Below are 17,425 nucleotides of genomic sequence, written 5' to 3' on the forward strand. Positions count from 1 at the left end.
AAACAACTGTGAAGTTAAACAAACATTCACTTTTCATCCTTCTGGTGACAGGAGCTGTTTTATATGAATCTCCTTGTAACTGCCAAGCAGTCACTGGATCTAGATCTACAATAAGTCTCTGCAATCAATTTAGATATTTACGTTTCCAGAACTATTTCCTTACTTTTTGTGTTAATATTCCAGATTTGCATAGGTTTTTTTTCCATTCACTTCCTTCCTTATATTTGGAATCGATAAATGTTAAATCTATTTGAATCGCAGCTATGGTGCTTGTAATATCTACTGTATGGTACAGAGACTACAAAAACTTTCTTCTGAAATGCACAGAAGCTAACTGTTTCTGTTTCATTACCCTGCGAGTTCAACAGTGCCTGGAGTGGTAGCTCTGTATCAATAAAACACCGGAACAGTTCTCGTTTTCAACCCTACAATCTCACAGGTACTGAACAGCGTCACTGTTGTACTGCCTATCCAGCGACACCCAAGCCAAACCAAGCCCCCTGCTGTGCTGTGCACTGCTGTGCAGTCAAAAGCGGACCAACAGCCATTTCTGGAGTGTTGTGCTCGACAGTTGCTCTGAACGAACAGCCTTCACTGACTGAGCCCATGATGAATCGATCTTATCTACAGGAAACAAATCCTGACATTCAAGATGAAGCACTTTGCATCTTAACTTTCCGGTCTTACTACTGAGAATCATATTTGAACTACCCTTTGTATCATTGCATAAAAACAGTAATGATGTCAAAGTTGGTGAACTTTCTATGTAGTTGGTATAGACTTAGATATGTAAAGGCTGTTGTTTTCTTCAATATGATCAAGCTTTAATTTAATGTGAGAAACATTAAATATTTGCTCTAATGCTCTAACATTTTGATCACAGTAACTTTTTTTGCTGGTCAGGATGCTCATTGTTTATGTCAGAACTGAGCTTCAGCAAAAAAAAAGTTCACTACAAATGTGGTAGATTGATGGATATTTGTAAAACATTACTGATCAAAATCAGAAACTGTTTTACTTATCTGAATGCATTATAGTAGCCATAGTATACCGCTCTGGTGCATGACATTAATTAATATATGTACAGTATTTGAGTTTTATAACTTTCAATTGAATGTTAGTCATTTTGATAAAGGTGTTGGGTAGATTATTTATATAATTCTTGTTAGTAGAAGCATTATCCCATTAATGAAGTCAATAAACTGATACATTTATAAACAATTTTAACTAAATACCCCAATACATTTATTTGACTGGGAAACTGAATTATATTCATTTGTACTTTAAAGAGAATAAAAAGAACAAAAATATTAGAAATTCAAAACAAAATTTTGGAAAGAAAATATCACAATGCAGCAGTTCGGTATTTTTGCAAGTATCATAAATAATTTTAATGTCTCAATATAATAATAATATAAATGTTTTTACTCAAATTTAACAAGTACTGTAATGGTTAAATCAAACTATGCAGTACACTTTAGAACGAAACAATTGAACACTTAGATACAGTTCAACCTTCAGATATGTTTTTTCCTGATTTTGTAAGTACTATTTTTTGTAAGTAGTACTTTTTATAGAATTGTAAGAATACTATTCTATATTACTTGTATTTTTTCCTTATTTCCTTATACTGTACATGAGCTCTCAGTCCTATGTTCATTTAACCAATATCCTACTAAATTAAATAAGAGCAAGCTGAAATACAGTAGTTCTTTAAAGTGGTGGAAAAATAAAATGAGGCCACATACTGTACCACAACCTTAAAAAAATCTTGTGATTAGCTATTCTAAGAGGAAGGCTGAGAGTTTTTTTCTGCAGCCTATGTGCTCTTTGTCTTCAGCTTGAGGTTATATGTTGTACTGTAGGTCTGCAAACACACTGGATCCAGGGATGACAAGTTCCAGACCAATCCACTCATGTGATCATCCGTGTTTGTTCAGTTGGATTAACAAACTCATCCTCATCTGTCTCCTCGTGCCCCTCACTGTGGGCTGCCTGTGAACAGACATTAGACCAGAAAAGCTGAAATAATATTGGATACTCACAGCATTCCAGTTTCCAGCTAATTGCAACTCAGCTAACTAGATTTTCTGGAACAAAACCAAAACTGAAAAGACAAATATTGTCTAATATTTTGTTTTTACAAGATAGCATCACAAAGCAAAAGATTTCTAAATAAAAATCACTTAAGTTTTCTGCTTAAATATGACATCTCTGTGCTTTTTTGTCTTGCAGGACCTTGTGTTCAAGGCTAGTAACCATCTAAAGTACTCTCCAGAGGAACTGCATTTATTGTTACATAATTTAGCCACATTAATTTTGAATAATCAATTTCAGGTTTTTGCATTTCTTCTCAGAACATGGGCATTACAAAGAAAAAAACAGACTAGATTATATTAGTGATCTGCTTTAAATATAATCTTGTAAATATTGTCAAATGACATTCTCTTCTTCACATTTATATCTTCCATGCTATTCTTCTTCATAAAATAGACTGTCCAAGACGTAATTTTTTTTTGATTCACTTCATAATAGTAGTTATTCCAAAATAAACACAGCAAATACAACATGTACTGAATCAATCACACAGTTCCATTATAATGGCATGCTCGACATTTAGAAAAAAAAGTATTTGTTATACTTTCCTTTAGTGGTTATGGGAATCCAGTAAATTTACATTCTATGTCAGATGTGGAAAAGGTTGTCAGGAACAGTCAGAGGAAAACCAGACGTTTAGTATTGGTCTGGTGTCAAATTGTGTCTATTACTAGTCCCTACAAGACAATATTTGCACCTCTTAACTTCCACAGCTGCTATGTCAGTCCTCCAGGGCTCTTTGGTATACATTTTGTCGTGAAAAAGCACAACTCTGGAAACTTAACAATGCGCACACATTTTTTAAAATCAAACCTTGTTAGTTCTTTATATTCTCCACACAAATGTTTTGCGTTCAGAAAAGAGAAAAGTCATTCAACAAACTACACTGAAGACAAAACCATCTCTATTGAGATGATTATAAAACATAAAATCAACCATCTGTCATCTGTTGTTAGAATATCAACATCAAATGGATCCTTTTTGTAATTGGATCAAGATCCAAAAACGACATTACTTTCTGCAATATTAGGTATGGCCAGTCTCTTACAGTCTTGATCAAATGTTACCAGCTTTGGAACTTAACAGCAAAATATTGTACATGCATATTTATGTTTCCTGGAAAAACAAAACGGTATTTACCAATTCACTGCCAAGTGTTTGCAGTGGTAGAGATGCTTCATCCTTGATTCTCCGGTAATAAACACCATTGCACCTCTCCCCTAGGTCAGCGATCGTCTCTGGCAGTCTCTTCTGCAGGGTTTCTGGCAGCAACAGGCTCAGCAGCCCTGCTGATAAACCAGCAGCTCCAAATACAAAGAATGGCAGAGCCCACTGTATTGATTCCTGGAAGAAACCAGGTTTACAAGAAATGCAGTTGCGCTTTATGCAATTTACTGTATGTAGAACGTCCTAAAAGAAACTTCATGTGATTCCAAAATGTAAGGACATTGAGTACACCAATACGGGAGATATGAGTGAAGCAAATAACATTAACTATTCAGCTTTTTTTTTACTTTGAATACTTTATTACTTTACATCAAAGCACATTAAACAAATGTTAAGTCACAACACTTACTGACCAGGGAAGGAATAAAAGGAGCCAAGATTCCCCCCACTCTAGAGGCTGTTGAACATACTCCCATTCCAATATTCCTGAAACAGATCACTCAACATCAGCATGGAGAAACTACAGTTCAGCTAGAACTATCTGCGAAAGTATATGAGGTACAAGGGATTTTGAATAGAATGAATACAGTAATCATTATTTTTAGATATTTGTTTAGCAAAATAACATTTCATGTTTTGTCTTGAAATTCATCCTTTTTTATAATGGGAATAAAGCCCTTAAGCAATGGGTTGACTGCAATATTCTAAACTACTTAGAAACGGCAGCAATTGTTTCTGAATTGTTGGAACAACAATGACATTTTACATCTATTACGTTTTTAAAAGCTTCCTTAGATGAATCATGAAAGAAAGGTAAAAATGTAACTGCTACCATGGTGGATTAATGATTTATGGATTAATTAAACATTCTCAGATTCACAGCTGGAATACATCAGTTTATCCCAGAAATGGCTTTGTCTGCCATACTATGATGTGTAAATATATACATAAATATTATAAATAAAATACATTTCAGTCTAACATGTTCACTAATACTTCCTCACAAAGTTATAATAAAGTTTCTTGCAAACAACCGCAAAACAAAGCTGCTCTTCAAAGCCAGAAATTACTTAAAACAGTCTTAACAACAGGCTTTTGTCACCCTCTAGTGGAAGGAAACATCATACAAATATTATTTTATATGTGCAATATTTATGGAGCTATGGATCTGTCAGGTACACATGATGAAAAAATAATGCACCAAGTATATTTGAACTGAAAAACTGAGTGTACAGCAATATGCAGCATTAACATAAAAACATTAATCAAAGGTTTTCTATGTACACCGGACAGTGAATACAGACTTAAACCAAATACAAATGTAAGGCATGTTCCACTATTTATCTATTTTGTACAAACATGGGATAAAGACAGTCCTGAAAGCAATGCAAACCTCTTCTACCGAAACAAAAACAAAAAACTATGATGTTATTTTTTTTAATGCTGTCACTTCTGGAAAGCTAAAATTGATTTCTTTCCACATGTAGATGCTTAGTTGCAATAAATAACTGTACTTCTGTTTTTATAAACATACCTGGACAGGATAGCAGCTCTTAAAACACTATTAAACAGCTGTTGCTGTTCATATTGAAAGTTTCACGATAATAAAAGAAAGCAGACTGTGTAGAGCAAACTCTTGCCTGTGTGTACAGTAGATGAGGTCCACCATGTTAATAAACATGTCTGTTTTCCTTAATTCAAGGTCAGTACCTGACTGTAGGTACCAAGTGATAGAAAGAATGTCTCATATCCTGCACCTGAAACAGGCAACACTGTAAAATGTGAAAACGTAATTAACTAATCAGCCTTTTACCTGACCACCGTTGGATAGAGCTCTGATGAATAGATGTAGACTATATTGAAGGCAGAGCTGATAACCATCTTTCCAAACAAAGAGAGCGTCAGTTTGTTCACCACTGCAAACAGGCCAGTTTCTGTCAAGAAGTCAATGTTTTAAAATCAGAAGTCTAGCGCATCGCAAGGTCAAGAGTGAATAATGAAAAGGGAAGGTCTTACAAACTTTAAAAGAAATGACCCATTATTAATTCATTCTCGAAGGCTCGCTGTGTCTCAGGATATAAGACTTTATACCTTGTTTTTCTGGCACGTATGCGATGATGAGACATGCAAGCCCTCCCAAGAGAAGAAAGCCTGCCAAAGACTTTCGGCGTCCAGACCTAAATGATAACGCAGTAAAGCAAATGTTTTGAAAACTATAGCAACAATGATTTACATGAAAATACAAACAAAAACTTTTATGACAAAAAATTAAGCTAAACAGGAATGAGTTTCATTCTCAGGAACAGAACTTTGCTAAATTTAATTAATTTAATTGATTTAATGTAGTTAACCGTAATTCAGAAACTTAGTAATTTGTTAGTCATGGTTAAGAGTATTTGAAACTGTTGTGTATTAATAAATATTACATACAATACATTAATTATAATCACAGTTATTATATAATGGTCGAGTTACAATTTACAAAAACTGCCTTTAATTATCTATCTTCATCTCATGCAACTATTTTGATCGTCTAAATTAAACTGCCCAGAACAGCCATTTAAGACATTCACAATTACCTACAATGGGTTGTACTGTATCTCTTTAACTTTGCAGATCTGCAAGTGTTGTCAACCTTTCAAAAGATTCTTGCTAAAGTCTGTTTTGACCACAGATGTTTAAACCATTAGTAGGACAACAGGTTTAAAACGAAAAACACAGCTCTATTAAACCCTGACCTTCTCTTAAAATCACTTTAAAGAAGTTAATTGAGTGAGGTCTTCGAAAACATTATGTCAGATCTCTAACTGCTTAAAATGTTCACCTACACATTGAATTAGGGTAGAAATATTCTCATTTGTTTAACTAAACATAACTCACCATTTGCGGCTTATTAAGTACAAACAGACTGGATAAGATGGTAGCTCTGCAACTCCTGAAAGGCCCAAATTGACATAAATATTTCCATCCATGTTCCCAACATTCAGCGTAAGACCATAGTACACAAGACTGCACACAAACCTGATACAAAAGATGACAAGGGCAGCTATCAGTCAAAATCAAAGATAAACATAATACATATGGTCATAATTGTCAATAGATTCAAGTGTTACAGTTTTAAGTGTAACCGCTACAGTCTTTCCCAGAGTTAAATGAAGAATTACATTTTACTGAATATTTGAATCAGTATCTTTTACTAAGCTTTTAAATGTTAAAGTGCACTGTACCTGTGTACATTTTTCAATATATTACTTTCATCCTTACATTTAATAATATTATAAGGAGGATGTACAGGAATTGAGGGTATTTTTGTAGCAATTGACTATTTATATTACAAAAGTGTTCATTTTTAATTTAACTGCATTGACAGTATAGGGGTATTTTGTGAAATACCCTCATTAAGGCCAGGTAAACTACAACATGTTAATGGATTAATGTTGCATGTTCTCAAAAACTATGAAATTTAATTATTTTTCATTTCTTGAGGAAAATACAGAAAATCAATAATTTAGATTACTATTTTAATAAAGGTGTTTTTTTATTATTTTGGACTTTTGTAGGACCTGAAACATTCCTATAAAAGTGATCTACTGAAGGTCACCAACTGACATACAGGCTACTGCATTGACTGAATGATTAAAGACATATAAAATAACACCCCTAATCACCAATTCACTGTTTTATAATGAGATGTTTAAGATAAATTTGAAACTTTTAGATAAGAAGACTTACATATAATGTTTCTCTTTCTGTCCCCTGCTCCTGCCTCTCACTCCTCCTCTCTCCCAGCTTTTGATCTCCCCTACATTACCTTTGCTTACTGCCCTGTCTTTCTCACACCTGAAGAAGGCTCCAAGGCTGAAACATTGTGTTTTCTTTCTTCTCTTTTCAGCATGGAATAAACCTATTACTTGTTCCTAATGTATAATGATGTATAATGGGCAGCTTGTTATGTTGGCTTCTGAAATTAGTTTTAGTTCAAACACCAACTACTACCTGCAGTATATATGCAATATAAATCTTACCATATTGAGCCGCTACTTAGAGACAATACAATCAAGATTCTGTTTGTGGGTGCACGTAGACCTTAACCTTAAGCATTATTTTCTCTGGTTACTGCAATCTGAAGTGGCCCTTCCTGCTCACTAGTCATAGGGTCCTTCACCTCATTGGAACTTCTGTTGCCTCGTTCTGAATAACAGAACATGGGGCTGCGCATACCTGGAAATTGTGTCTATTTTGTGATGCCAATTGGATGTTTCACAGGTTACTGTGTGCATTTTAATTTCATTGTGGTTTGAAATGTACTCATCGATACCGATTCTTTCAAAACCCCAAAATATAACAATAGTGCTGCAGCTCCCCTTTGATTCTTGGGTGTTGTTATTCCTAATGAAACTTTACTCACCATGTATACATCATGATAAGTGTACGCTGGAGCAGAACCCTGTGGTAGAACAGGTCCAGAGCGCTGGCTTTATGCTCCTTCTTACTCTTTGGTGGGGGTGTTAAAGAAATCGAGCACTTCAAGTTTCTGTTCCATTTGCTGATCAAGAAGAAGACATTTTCTGCTTCACTGAGTCGGCCTTGTGAGTATAGCCAGCGTGGGGATTCTGGGATGAATCTAAAGTCAAGAAGTTATGTTCATTAACGAAGGAAAAGGTCAGCAAAACTGTAGATGGTTATTTAACCATTGTATTGGTTTAGAAATATGTATAAATCATTATGGGAAATCATTTGTAAAATGAATCCAGGATGTTTTTGTAGTAACACATTTACTTTGGTAAAGTAATTAATGGTATTAGTGGACATGCAAAATAAATCTCAATAAGCCAAATATGCCCAACTCCCCCAGAAATATCCTGAGTACTCTGAAATTAGTGATAACAACCATTAACATAATTCCATAATTTAGAGATTAAAACATAACTTCACTGTGAAAATTACTGTTATTAAAAACAGTTTTCAGTTCTAAGTTTGTATAGTTTACCATGTAACCCTTTGTATTTACGACAAGACATATAAAAATAGATATAAGGAAAAAAGAACTTACAATGAGAGGAAAAACACCAGCACTGCCAGGAGATTAGCCAAAAGAGCAAGCAGCCTCCAGGAGTGGACAAAATAACCAATGACTGCGTACAGTACGATTCCCACAGCAAAGAAAAAGCTACCCAGTGTTCCTGTAATCACAGGACAGGCAAAAAGGACAAACTGTTGAAGAACCTCAGCTACAGGTACATTCTGTTTCTCAGTTGCTAAAACAGCTGATTCAAATTGGGTACTAAAAAGCCTGATGCAATAACTGAGTTATGATTTTATATTTTCAGTTTGAATATCTAACCATACATCCATTATGACTATAATTTTATTTTCAAAGACTATAGAAATGTGTTGAGGAATTCAGAGATGCAGAAAATTTCAGAAGTTCTCTAGAAACTAGTACACTGAGAAATGTGTTCTAGGACAAACTACTCTTAAAATGTGTAAAACACTTCCAATTAAAATTAATCTCATTAGATTTGTTCCATCACCCTGAAACAAGCAAATATTTTACTTTACGTGTTTAAAGTCGCTTCAAAAATTATAAAAAGCAGGAAAATACTAGGATACCTGTGATTGACCAGTAGGATGTTCCCACATACTCATTAAGCAAAACAAAAGCAACCAATGACATTCCTCCATTCATTATTCCTACCAGGAGCCGAGAGGCAGCAAAGAGCTGATATGTAGGTACAAGGCCACTTGATACACCAAAAACTATATCAAATGCCAAACCTTTAGAGAAACACAAATCAAATTATCAACAGTTGAAGAAATAAAATTAACTTCTCATTTTCACAAATTATGCAGTAGGTTTTCATATTCAGAATACCACTGCTTTTTTATTTATGATAACCATTTAAGGCAACCAATAATAAAGTCATCAGGATATTGTGAATTATTTTGATGAGGAGTGTAATTTATTTGTGGCTGTTTCTGAGTAAAAATACTTCAACATTACCTCTGTAATATCCCCTAAAGAAACTGTGCCTGAAACCACAAAGAGGTGTGATACTGAAATGTCAGATGTACAACAAGGTTAACTAAATCTACTGGACCAATCAGTATTGTTTCAAGTGAACATCTTGCATGTGCCCTGTTACTGATGCTATGACAACATTGTAATGCTTCCAAAGTTCATAAATGGTGCTTCTGCGATCTATGAAGTGACAGACAACAGATTGTAAGAACATTCCAGATTAAAGCATGCCCCATGGTTAATTAAGCTCATAGTTGCATCATTACTCTCTAGGGCACAGAGATCTTGTTGTGAATTTGTGGTTCCTCATTGAGTCTTCCAGAGTACCGCAGACGACCCACTTGTTACAATGAATAAATGGAACCTAAAGTTTAAATGTGCCAGTCAAACATTTTATGACATGTTATGCCGGAATGATTTATCACTGATTTTCACGTGACAAATGTATTTGGTCTACACTGTGAAACATGAGAATCGCAGAGAGTAACAGGATGTTAAGTTTGGTGGGCAGTATGTTTTAAAGGCAGCAGCAGAGCCTCACCAGCGAGGTAGAGCTTCTTTCTTCCATAGCGATCAGAGAGTTGGCCGAAGGTGATGGCGCCCACCAGCACTCCAACGAAATACAAGGAGCTGGCAAGAGAGACTTTGTAGGCAGCGTCGCCTATCAAATACCACTGAAACACACAGTTATACAGACAAAAAAGTCATAAATAATAAAGAAGAAAATTAATATGCAAAATACCCTCTCTGTCTGACTGCCACCTGTCAGATTTAGATGTGATATCATAATATTTCCTCATGTATTTAAAGGCAACAGAAGTGAAATGTCAAAAGTAAGAAAACAAGCACCAATGTGGCTGTGCGGCCTTCTTCGGACATGCAGGGGGATGAGGAAGTGTGCAAGAACATGAGGATTAGGAGATAAAAGAAAGCGAATGTGAGTTTGGGCAGAAGACAGATGAGAAAGGGGTCTAGAGGGTCAGAGATCTGGGGGCAAATCCCAGAGGAAGAGTGGAAGGTGGAAACTTACAGATGAGTGGAGGATTATAGAAATCATAGAAAGAAATTAGTTGATTGCTGAAAACTGAGGCCAAAGTATGAACCTAGTTTAAGGATAATATTGGTGTCTGATATATTTCTGAAGTAGGAGTCTTTGAATCACTGTGAAGAAATACATAAAGAAAGCACAGTGTAATTATGGTCAGGATGGGTACATTAGGAACTATCAGATTGAGGAGGCATTAAATATTCACTTCTCGTTGTTCACGGATACGGTAGGACAGTTTTTCTGATTCTTCATATGGCAAGGCGTTTTGTGCAAGAGATGCGATAAATGAGATGGCTGGATAAGTCAGGGGAAATAGAAGAGGAATTAACTTCTGCTTCATGCTTGCATGCTGACACAGTATACAGGATATAATATCTAATTCTGAGCACCTTCCAGCACTGCTCAACAGCTTTCATGCAGTACATACGGTACAACAAAAATTAAAAAAGTCTTAGTGATGACTTTAAAAAGCTAAAAATAATAAAGAGTCTAAGTGATGTACAGTATGAGAAAGACAACAGACTAACACCACTGGCTAAGCAAGAAAGCGATGAAACACAGCCCACCCTTACCTCTGATATAATTGAGGTGTAGTTGCCATTGAAATGCAAGTGCTTATGCATTTCATTTTGGCTGGCTTCGTGTAGCCACTGTTTGAAGAGCCGATCCTCTGCAATAGAAGACGCACTCGGCAGGCTTTTATTAGCAAACTGCTTCTGGAGGTCCCATTGAAAGGGAGGTGACAATCCCACCAAGGCAATCAGTACAGCTTCCATTGACACGTATAACTACAGTACAAAATTACAGATCAGTATGCAACATAAAATACTGTAAGTAATCACATGCAAGGTATGAATGAAATTATGTACCATTATAATGTAAATAATATTAAATGTATAATGTAAATACTGTATTTCGCATGACAGAACGTCTTTCCCAATACAATTTTACAACTCATCAACATAATATATATCATTTTTCATCCTCCTCGCTTACCATATTGTTTACGGTACTTTACTTACCATCAGTAAAAATGCTAGAAGAATACAGAGGTAAATTTGATAAATGCCCATTTCACCACAGGCTTTGAATGCTTCTTCGATTTCCATATTTGTAGTCCGTGTAAATGCACTGAAAAGTTAGGCAAAGAGTGTTACTGTACAGTAAGTCGCGTTACCTTTAAAACTCAAAACAAAACAAAACCTTAGATCCTCAATCTACCAGTTCTGGATAACTGATCTATCCACGTAGACTAACATAATTTATTTTTCATTGCACTATAAATCAGTTCATTGTTTCCTATCTCACGACAAGCGTTATTTAGTTATGTTTCAGTTTTTACATGCTCTCAGATAGCAGTAGTCAAGATCCGTCAACCTGCAGCTTAACTTCACTTTCCGGGTAGAAAAAAGCACGCAACGTCGCGTCATCGCATTCAAACGGATCTCCTATTAGCTAAGATCATGTGAAAACAGACTGTTTCAATTCTACTTCTTAAACCTTCCTGTACTTCTAATGAAAGAGAGCTTTTAGTAACAAAAACATCAAGGAGATCAACCGTGAATCATTCTTTTTTTGGAAATTGTTTCCGCTAAGGAGCGTTTTTTTTCGTCTTAGTTAATTGTGAATACACAAAAGACTGGAATGAAAGCTACTGTGATTAAAAAGACCAACATATCTCCTTCCCATGATTAAATGAACATCATTCCAACTTAAGTTAACCCTTAAAGGGACTTCTGAGCGCTTACCACACAAAAAATATTAACTCTGATATCTTAATTTCCCTTTTAGCATTGTTGAGCATAGAAGTGCTTCCATAGATTCTGAGAAACTACAAAAAAGTTGTGGTTGCAGCCTGTAAAAACGGAATTTGTTTCCTTTAAAATTCTCTTGATTCAGGCGCAGGGTTAATGCAGACACACAGCAGACGCGCAAGGTGCTTGAAGCACAAAGAATGATTCGACAGGAGCGGCGCCTCTGACGCCTCTCAGATCAAGTCTTTACAACTGTGCGGCTGTTCCTCCTGTTCCAGCTGCTCCGACCGCACTTGGAAATGCATGTTTTTATTCCTAAATGTCGATTTCTTTATGAAATGACGAAGTGAAGAAACACTTCCGGATCACACACAGTCGGAGTTTCATATTATCAGGCTTAGACTTTTTTTTTTGCAAAGAAAAAAAAAAGAAAAATCTGACTTACCAATGCAAAGTAACTTTCTTCATGCCCTGAAATAGTCACTGGAGACAATGCTCTGTAGCAGGTGCTCTTCTTTGCCTGACATTAAACTTTGACTACTTGGTATTTAAATATCATCACATGACACTGTTTTTAGGAACACTAAGACCTTACTAAATTCCACTCTGGCACTACTCTACATGCTACTAAAAGTTACAACAAGGTATCCCTGTATCACATGTTTTTTTTTAACGAAAAAGGTATGTACATCAGACACACAAAGCACAATTTAACACTTTAGTTCCAGATACCTGAGGATCCAAACAAAAAAAAATGGGAACATGTCTTGCAGGCTGCACAGTCCTCTCTCTCTGTGACATTACAAAAAGAGAACTTCAACAACTTTCAAAACGCCCTCGGCTTCAATCTTTCCAGAATCTGCTCGATCATGTATTCTAGAGCACATCCTTGATTAAGCTCCTGAATAAAAACTGGTGCAGTACTTCATCTGTCTGAACCATTCCCTTCAGTCCTGATGTTCCCAAGAAGTATCTTCCCTATGACCCTCCCTGCCCTGGCCAGAGCACCCGCACTGGCTAGCAGCCCCAGGGCTTGAAAGAAGGGTGGGGATGTCCAGGAGATCACGGGGAGGCACCAGGCGTGAACATGGGGGCAGTTTGTGGATCTGGCCAGTGTGCTGGTTGCCACGTACTGTATCCTGGTGTTTTGTCTTTCCTTCCGCTCTGCTCAAGGTCCAGTCCCCATTGTCTCAGCACCTACACAAACCTCATGTGTCATGTGCCTGGCTGTGTGGGAGTCTAGTTGGACAGCTCCCTGATGATTCCAGCCTGCTGTTTGCACTAGGACAGCAGGGACAGCTTAAAGGGAGAGGGAAGTGCCCACAAAAGAAGAAAAAAAAAACATAACATACCAAAAAATGACAAAAGATTTCTGTACCTGATCTCCTGCCAGCAGTAAACCTTAACATACCGTATTAAAATACTGTCATTCTGAAAGAATGGTCAAAACAAAACCATTTTAAATTTAGTAATCAAGTAATGCCCTCAAATGCAATCGTGTTTGTAAGGTTGGAAAGAGTTATGTCACAGCGACCAGAGTGACACCATTTGGGTGTGAGACTGCAGGTGTCAGGGCCCATGCTGATTTTAAGTTTGCATAGACTAACCAGTGTCTCTGTAAAAGTCTTTGCTTGGCCTTGAGCTTCCCACTGTTCACAGATCCTCCTTGCATAGATTCTTATTTATGTTTACCCGGCCTTACCCTGAGAGAGGGGTCTGGAACAGGGTAAGAATACACAGAGCATTGTTACACTGGCCCATCAGCATACAGCCAGTTGATCAATGAGCCCCAAGCAGTTAGCGTTAGCTCTGCCAACACCCAAGACATCAAGGGACACTTCCAACCCACCCCAAGAATGAGCCATGGTTAGACGGGCATCAAAAACCCCGGTGATGAAAACTCAAGCAGCAAACAGAGAAGTAAGAAACTGGAGGAAACACAGTTTGTACCTCAGCAACCAAGAGAGGACTCGGAGACCAGGAGCTCTACTGAGAGCAGTGGAGGAAGGCCTCCTTCCTCCCTCCTTTACCTACAACTGGACTAGGAGACAAACAGGGTGGTGGGGAAGACCATAAGGGACCACAATGTTCAGGACATCCAGGATGGAGGAGCCTAAAACTACACAGAGTTTCTTCCCTGTGGGAGAAGGAGGCAGGTCAGGTCAGCGACTGGAGCTGCTTTCAGGAGAATAATCCGCTGGTTTTGGTACTTGGGGTCCACGGGCAGTGAAAGTCCCCTGTGAATAATGTGCGTCATGAGTCCTGTGTGAAAGGAAGACTGAAATAAACGGGATATTATGCAGGATGGCTGTATTGCCTGGCCTGTTGGTGCACTGGTGTTTTGGGAAGATAAAATGAATCTGTTGCTGGGGAAAAAAAGTGGCCTTGGCAACCTTTAAAAATTGCTAGGTGAAGTAGTCGGCTGTAAAGCAGGAGCTGAAATTATCCTGCATACAGGGGTCACCATCTGTGACAGTTACCATGCAGTTTAGTGCAGATTTGAAATCCGTTTATTATGAAGCTGAGTGGAGAGAGGGGGTCTCAAACTTAACTCTGAAGCTGACATTGGTGAGCTCCCTCACATTAACACCCAGCAGTGAACAACTTCTTTCGTGCTTCATGAAGAATAGAGCATTGTGTCAGGAAAAGGGGACATATTTGGACATGAAAATGGACAGGATTAAAGCGAACAGAATCATTAGCTACACAGAATGTCGAACTTCTGAAAATGTCATATTGCTCTCTGATGTAATCAGCTTACAGTATGATCTTTACTGCAACAGATTTACAATAGGTAACCTGATTTTAAACTAATATTTACAGGTGCGTGTAAATATTTCAACCCACAGTTCCTTGAAGCAAAATACTATACATTATTATTATTATATTATACACTATTATTGATTCAAGAGTATATATAATATATTATTACCTGTGAAAAAATTCCATATTATGAAATCCCCTCTATTGATAGAATCATGCTCACCTAATACAGTACAGAGCTTTTAATATAGTGTATGTTCTAATTATAGTTTTGTGATAAGACCTTGCATAAAGTGGTCAGACTGGTTGTTAATGGTCTGATAGCTGATGAGTCATTCATGGGCTGTACTTGAAGGCCTGTCTGCCTGCCTGTGAAGGCCTGCCGTCTCTTTCTGCTTTCACTCATCAAGGTTTTCAGGTTTTCAGGAGCCACATTCCATTACCGGCTTTAGCTGCTTGGCATCACAGCAATCTGAGCTGTTAAACCCTTCTAAAACACTGGGTTTGCACTGTGAAGCCGTGCAGTATCTGTACTGAGCAAGGTTTTCCAGAAAACCTCCATTCCATCTCACTTGTTAAGCTTAACAGGCAGTTTCCTATCTTATGGTACTGAATGAGTACCATACATTCCCTTTTTAAAATCAATAAAATAAATGAAACAAGACCATACATCCTTTACCCTAGTCCCCCAAAACACCTGTGTCCCTACCAAAGGTTTTCAATATCTGTTATGTTTCATGTGTCAGTGCTCTTAATTGCACTAAACCTTCATCCGGAAGAGAAGAAGAAGAAGATCACTTTATTGGCCATATACAGTTTCTTGTATTAGGAATTTGTCTTTTCGCATACCCCAACTTGCTCTTCATGAGACACACAGACACACAGGCAGGGAGAGAGAAGCTTGGGGTCAGTGCGAAGGGTCTGCCATTATACGGCGCCCCTTGAGGTGTTGGGGTTAAGGGCCTTGCTCAGGGGCCCAATGGAGTAGGATTCCTCTGCCAGAGTAGGAAGAGTTTATCAGTACTGTCCATAATGAAGGAGCTCAGATTGAGAGGAGGAAAAGCATAAATTAGAATATTACATTCAACATTAGCAGAACCAATTACAGTGATAACAACAATAATTATTAACCACACCCATTCCATTGTACCTGTTGAATACAGATTTCCTGAGCAGTTCTTCATTGAGAATTTCCTTCATATTAGCAATGAGATGACACAGAGCAGATGTATCTTATAATGCAAAATCACCAAGCAGCTTCATTCTTGTAATATATCAGGTTCATGCTTTAATTTACGTCTCAGTAAATTTTACTGGTACAGTAGGTATGGAATAAATGGTTAGAATCTATTGGCCTGTGGATGACAAATGAACAATACTCCATTTGTTCTGTAAATGCCCAGTATTTGCTAAACATATTACAGAATTCCTTATTAATGTTTGGTTGATACTGTAATAATACTATGATCATTACAATTCTTTGCACAATCTTTGGAAGAAAACAAAATGACTATTTTAGACAGGCATTTAATAAGGCTCATTGCCTAATTATACAGTTATTATAGTTACTATTTTTATCAGTTATACCAATTTTCTTTAGCTAGAAAATACTTAATTGGATGACATTGACACAGAGACAAAACAAGTGTTACCATAAATAATTTTGATAATAAAAAAAAGATTTCCTGAGAGTAAAAATAATGTATCTCTGACTTTGGTATATGTATATAACTGTATATGCTTTTAAAAACCATGAAAAACAAATGTTTTTTACTTTTTGAATGAAAGTGAAAGATCTACTGTAAATGCTCTTTTGCAGGAAAAAACTAAACATTTAGTCTTTCCAAAGAAACCACAGATTATTGTCTATGAGAAATATTACACAATTATTTAAATGGAGATTCTGCTCAAACTTTAGTTGTTATGTAGTTTGTATACCAATACCATATTTTAAAAGTTGCAATGTAAAATACTGCATATTATTTTAATTGCATCTGAAAGGAAAGTGAGATTATTTTTTGTCATGGGACAGTAGAAGAATTAACATAAATGGTAGTTAATTTCTCATCACTTTTGCAATAATGGAAGAATATCCAGTTAAATTTCAATCAGATATATTGGATATATGTGGCCATTTTAAAACAGCATGTACATTTCCTTAAAAAAGTATTTCTCGAATACAATGTTTTCAATTTACACAGGTCTCCAAAATGTGGATTGTGAGTTTAATTCAAGGTTATTCCAAAATACATCATAGGTAATTTATTTTGAAATAATCTTATATATATTTTAAAACATTTTTAACTTTCCATTCTTGATTAGACACTTCAGTTAGACACTGTCATTGTTCTAACAATTTAATGGTTGAACAAATTGTCGATGATGTTTGGTCATGTTTGATATTTTGCACCATTTCAGGAAACACTTGTGATACAAGAAGAGTCTTTTCTGTGGACTTCATGGCTGCTTAATGACAACAACACAAGCACCAGCTCTTCCAATGTTCAGTGATGCCATCTGTATAAGAGAAGATACGTTTTGTGTGAAAAATCTATTTAAAGAGAAGTAGGAACA

General features: G+C 36.5%; 2 protein-coding genes across 6 annotated transcripts in view; both read right to left on the bottom strand.

The window, feature by feature from the left end:
* Positions 1 to 1,359: 1,359 nt before the first annotated feature.
* On the bottom strand, positions 1,360 to 12,896 carry LOC102690500 (solute carrier family 22 member 15). Of its 4 annotated transcripts, none has more exons than XM_015364506.2 (13): positions 12,534 to 12,896; positions 11,357 to 11,465; positions 10,907 to 11,122; positions 9,828 to 9,960; positions 8,878 to 9,042; positions 8,318 to 8,447; positions 7,673 to 7,888; positions 6,145 to 6,285; positions 5,356 to 5,441; positions 5,078 to 5,198; positions 3,678 to 3,750; positions 3,238 to 3,441; positions 1,360 to 1,995 (listed from the first exon to the last, which is right to left on the bottom strand). In XM_015364506.2, the coding sequence occupies exons 1-13, from the start codon at positions 12,554 to 12,556 to the stop codon at positions 1,915 to 1,917; spliced, it is 1,698 nt and encodes a 565-aa protein (XP_015219992.2). In that variant the 5' UTR covers positions 12,557 to 12,896; the 3' UTR covers positions 1,360 to 1,914. The 4 variants fall into 4 exon arrangements, with proteins under 4 accessions (XP_015219992.2, XP_006639440.3, XP_015219993.2 ...); XM_006639377.3 differs by lacking the exon at positions 12,534 to 12,896 and adding an exon at positions 12,083 to 12,418; XM_015364507.2 differs by lacking the exon at positions 12,534 to 12,896 and adding an exon at positions 11,677 to 12,018.
* A 3,234-nt stretch (positions 12,897 to 16,130) lies between these two features.
* LOC102690702 (kelch-like protein 1) overlaps positions 16,131 to 17,425 on the bottom strand; it is a 54,751-nt gene continuing 53,456 nt past the window's right edge. For both annotated transcript variants that reach the window (XM_015364514.2, XM_006639378.3), the window contains exon 12: positions 16,131 to 17,368. In XM_015364514.2, the coding sequence (XP_015220000.1) occupies positions 17,309 to 17,368 (60 nt within the window). In that variant the 3' untranslated portion in view covers positions 16,131 to 17,308. The remainder of the gene's footprint in view (positions 17,369 to 17,425) is intronic.

This window comes from Lepisosteus oculatus, chromosome 15 (genome assembly GCF_040954835.1).
Source record: "Lepisosteus oculatus isolate fLepOcu1 chromosome 15, fLepOcu1.hap2, whole genome shotgun sequence".
Taxonomy (NCBI): Eukaryota; Metazoa; Chordata; class Actinopteri; order Semionotiformes; family Lepisosteidae; genus Lepisosteus; species Lepisosteus oculatus.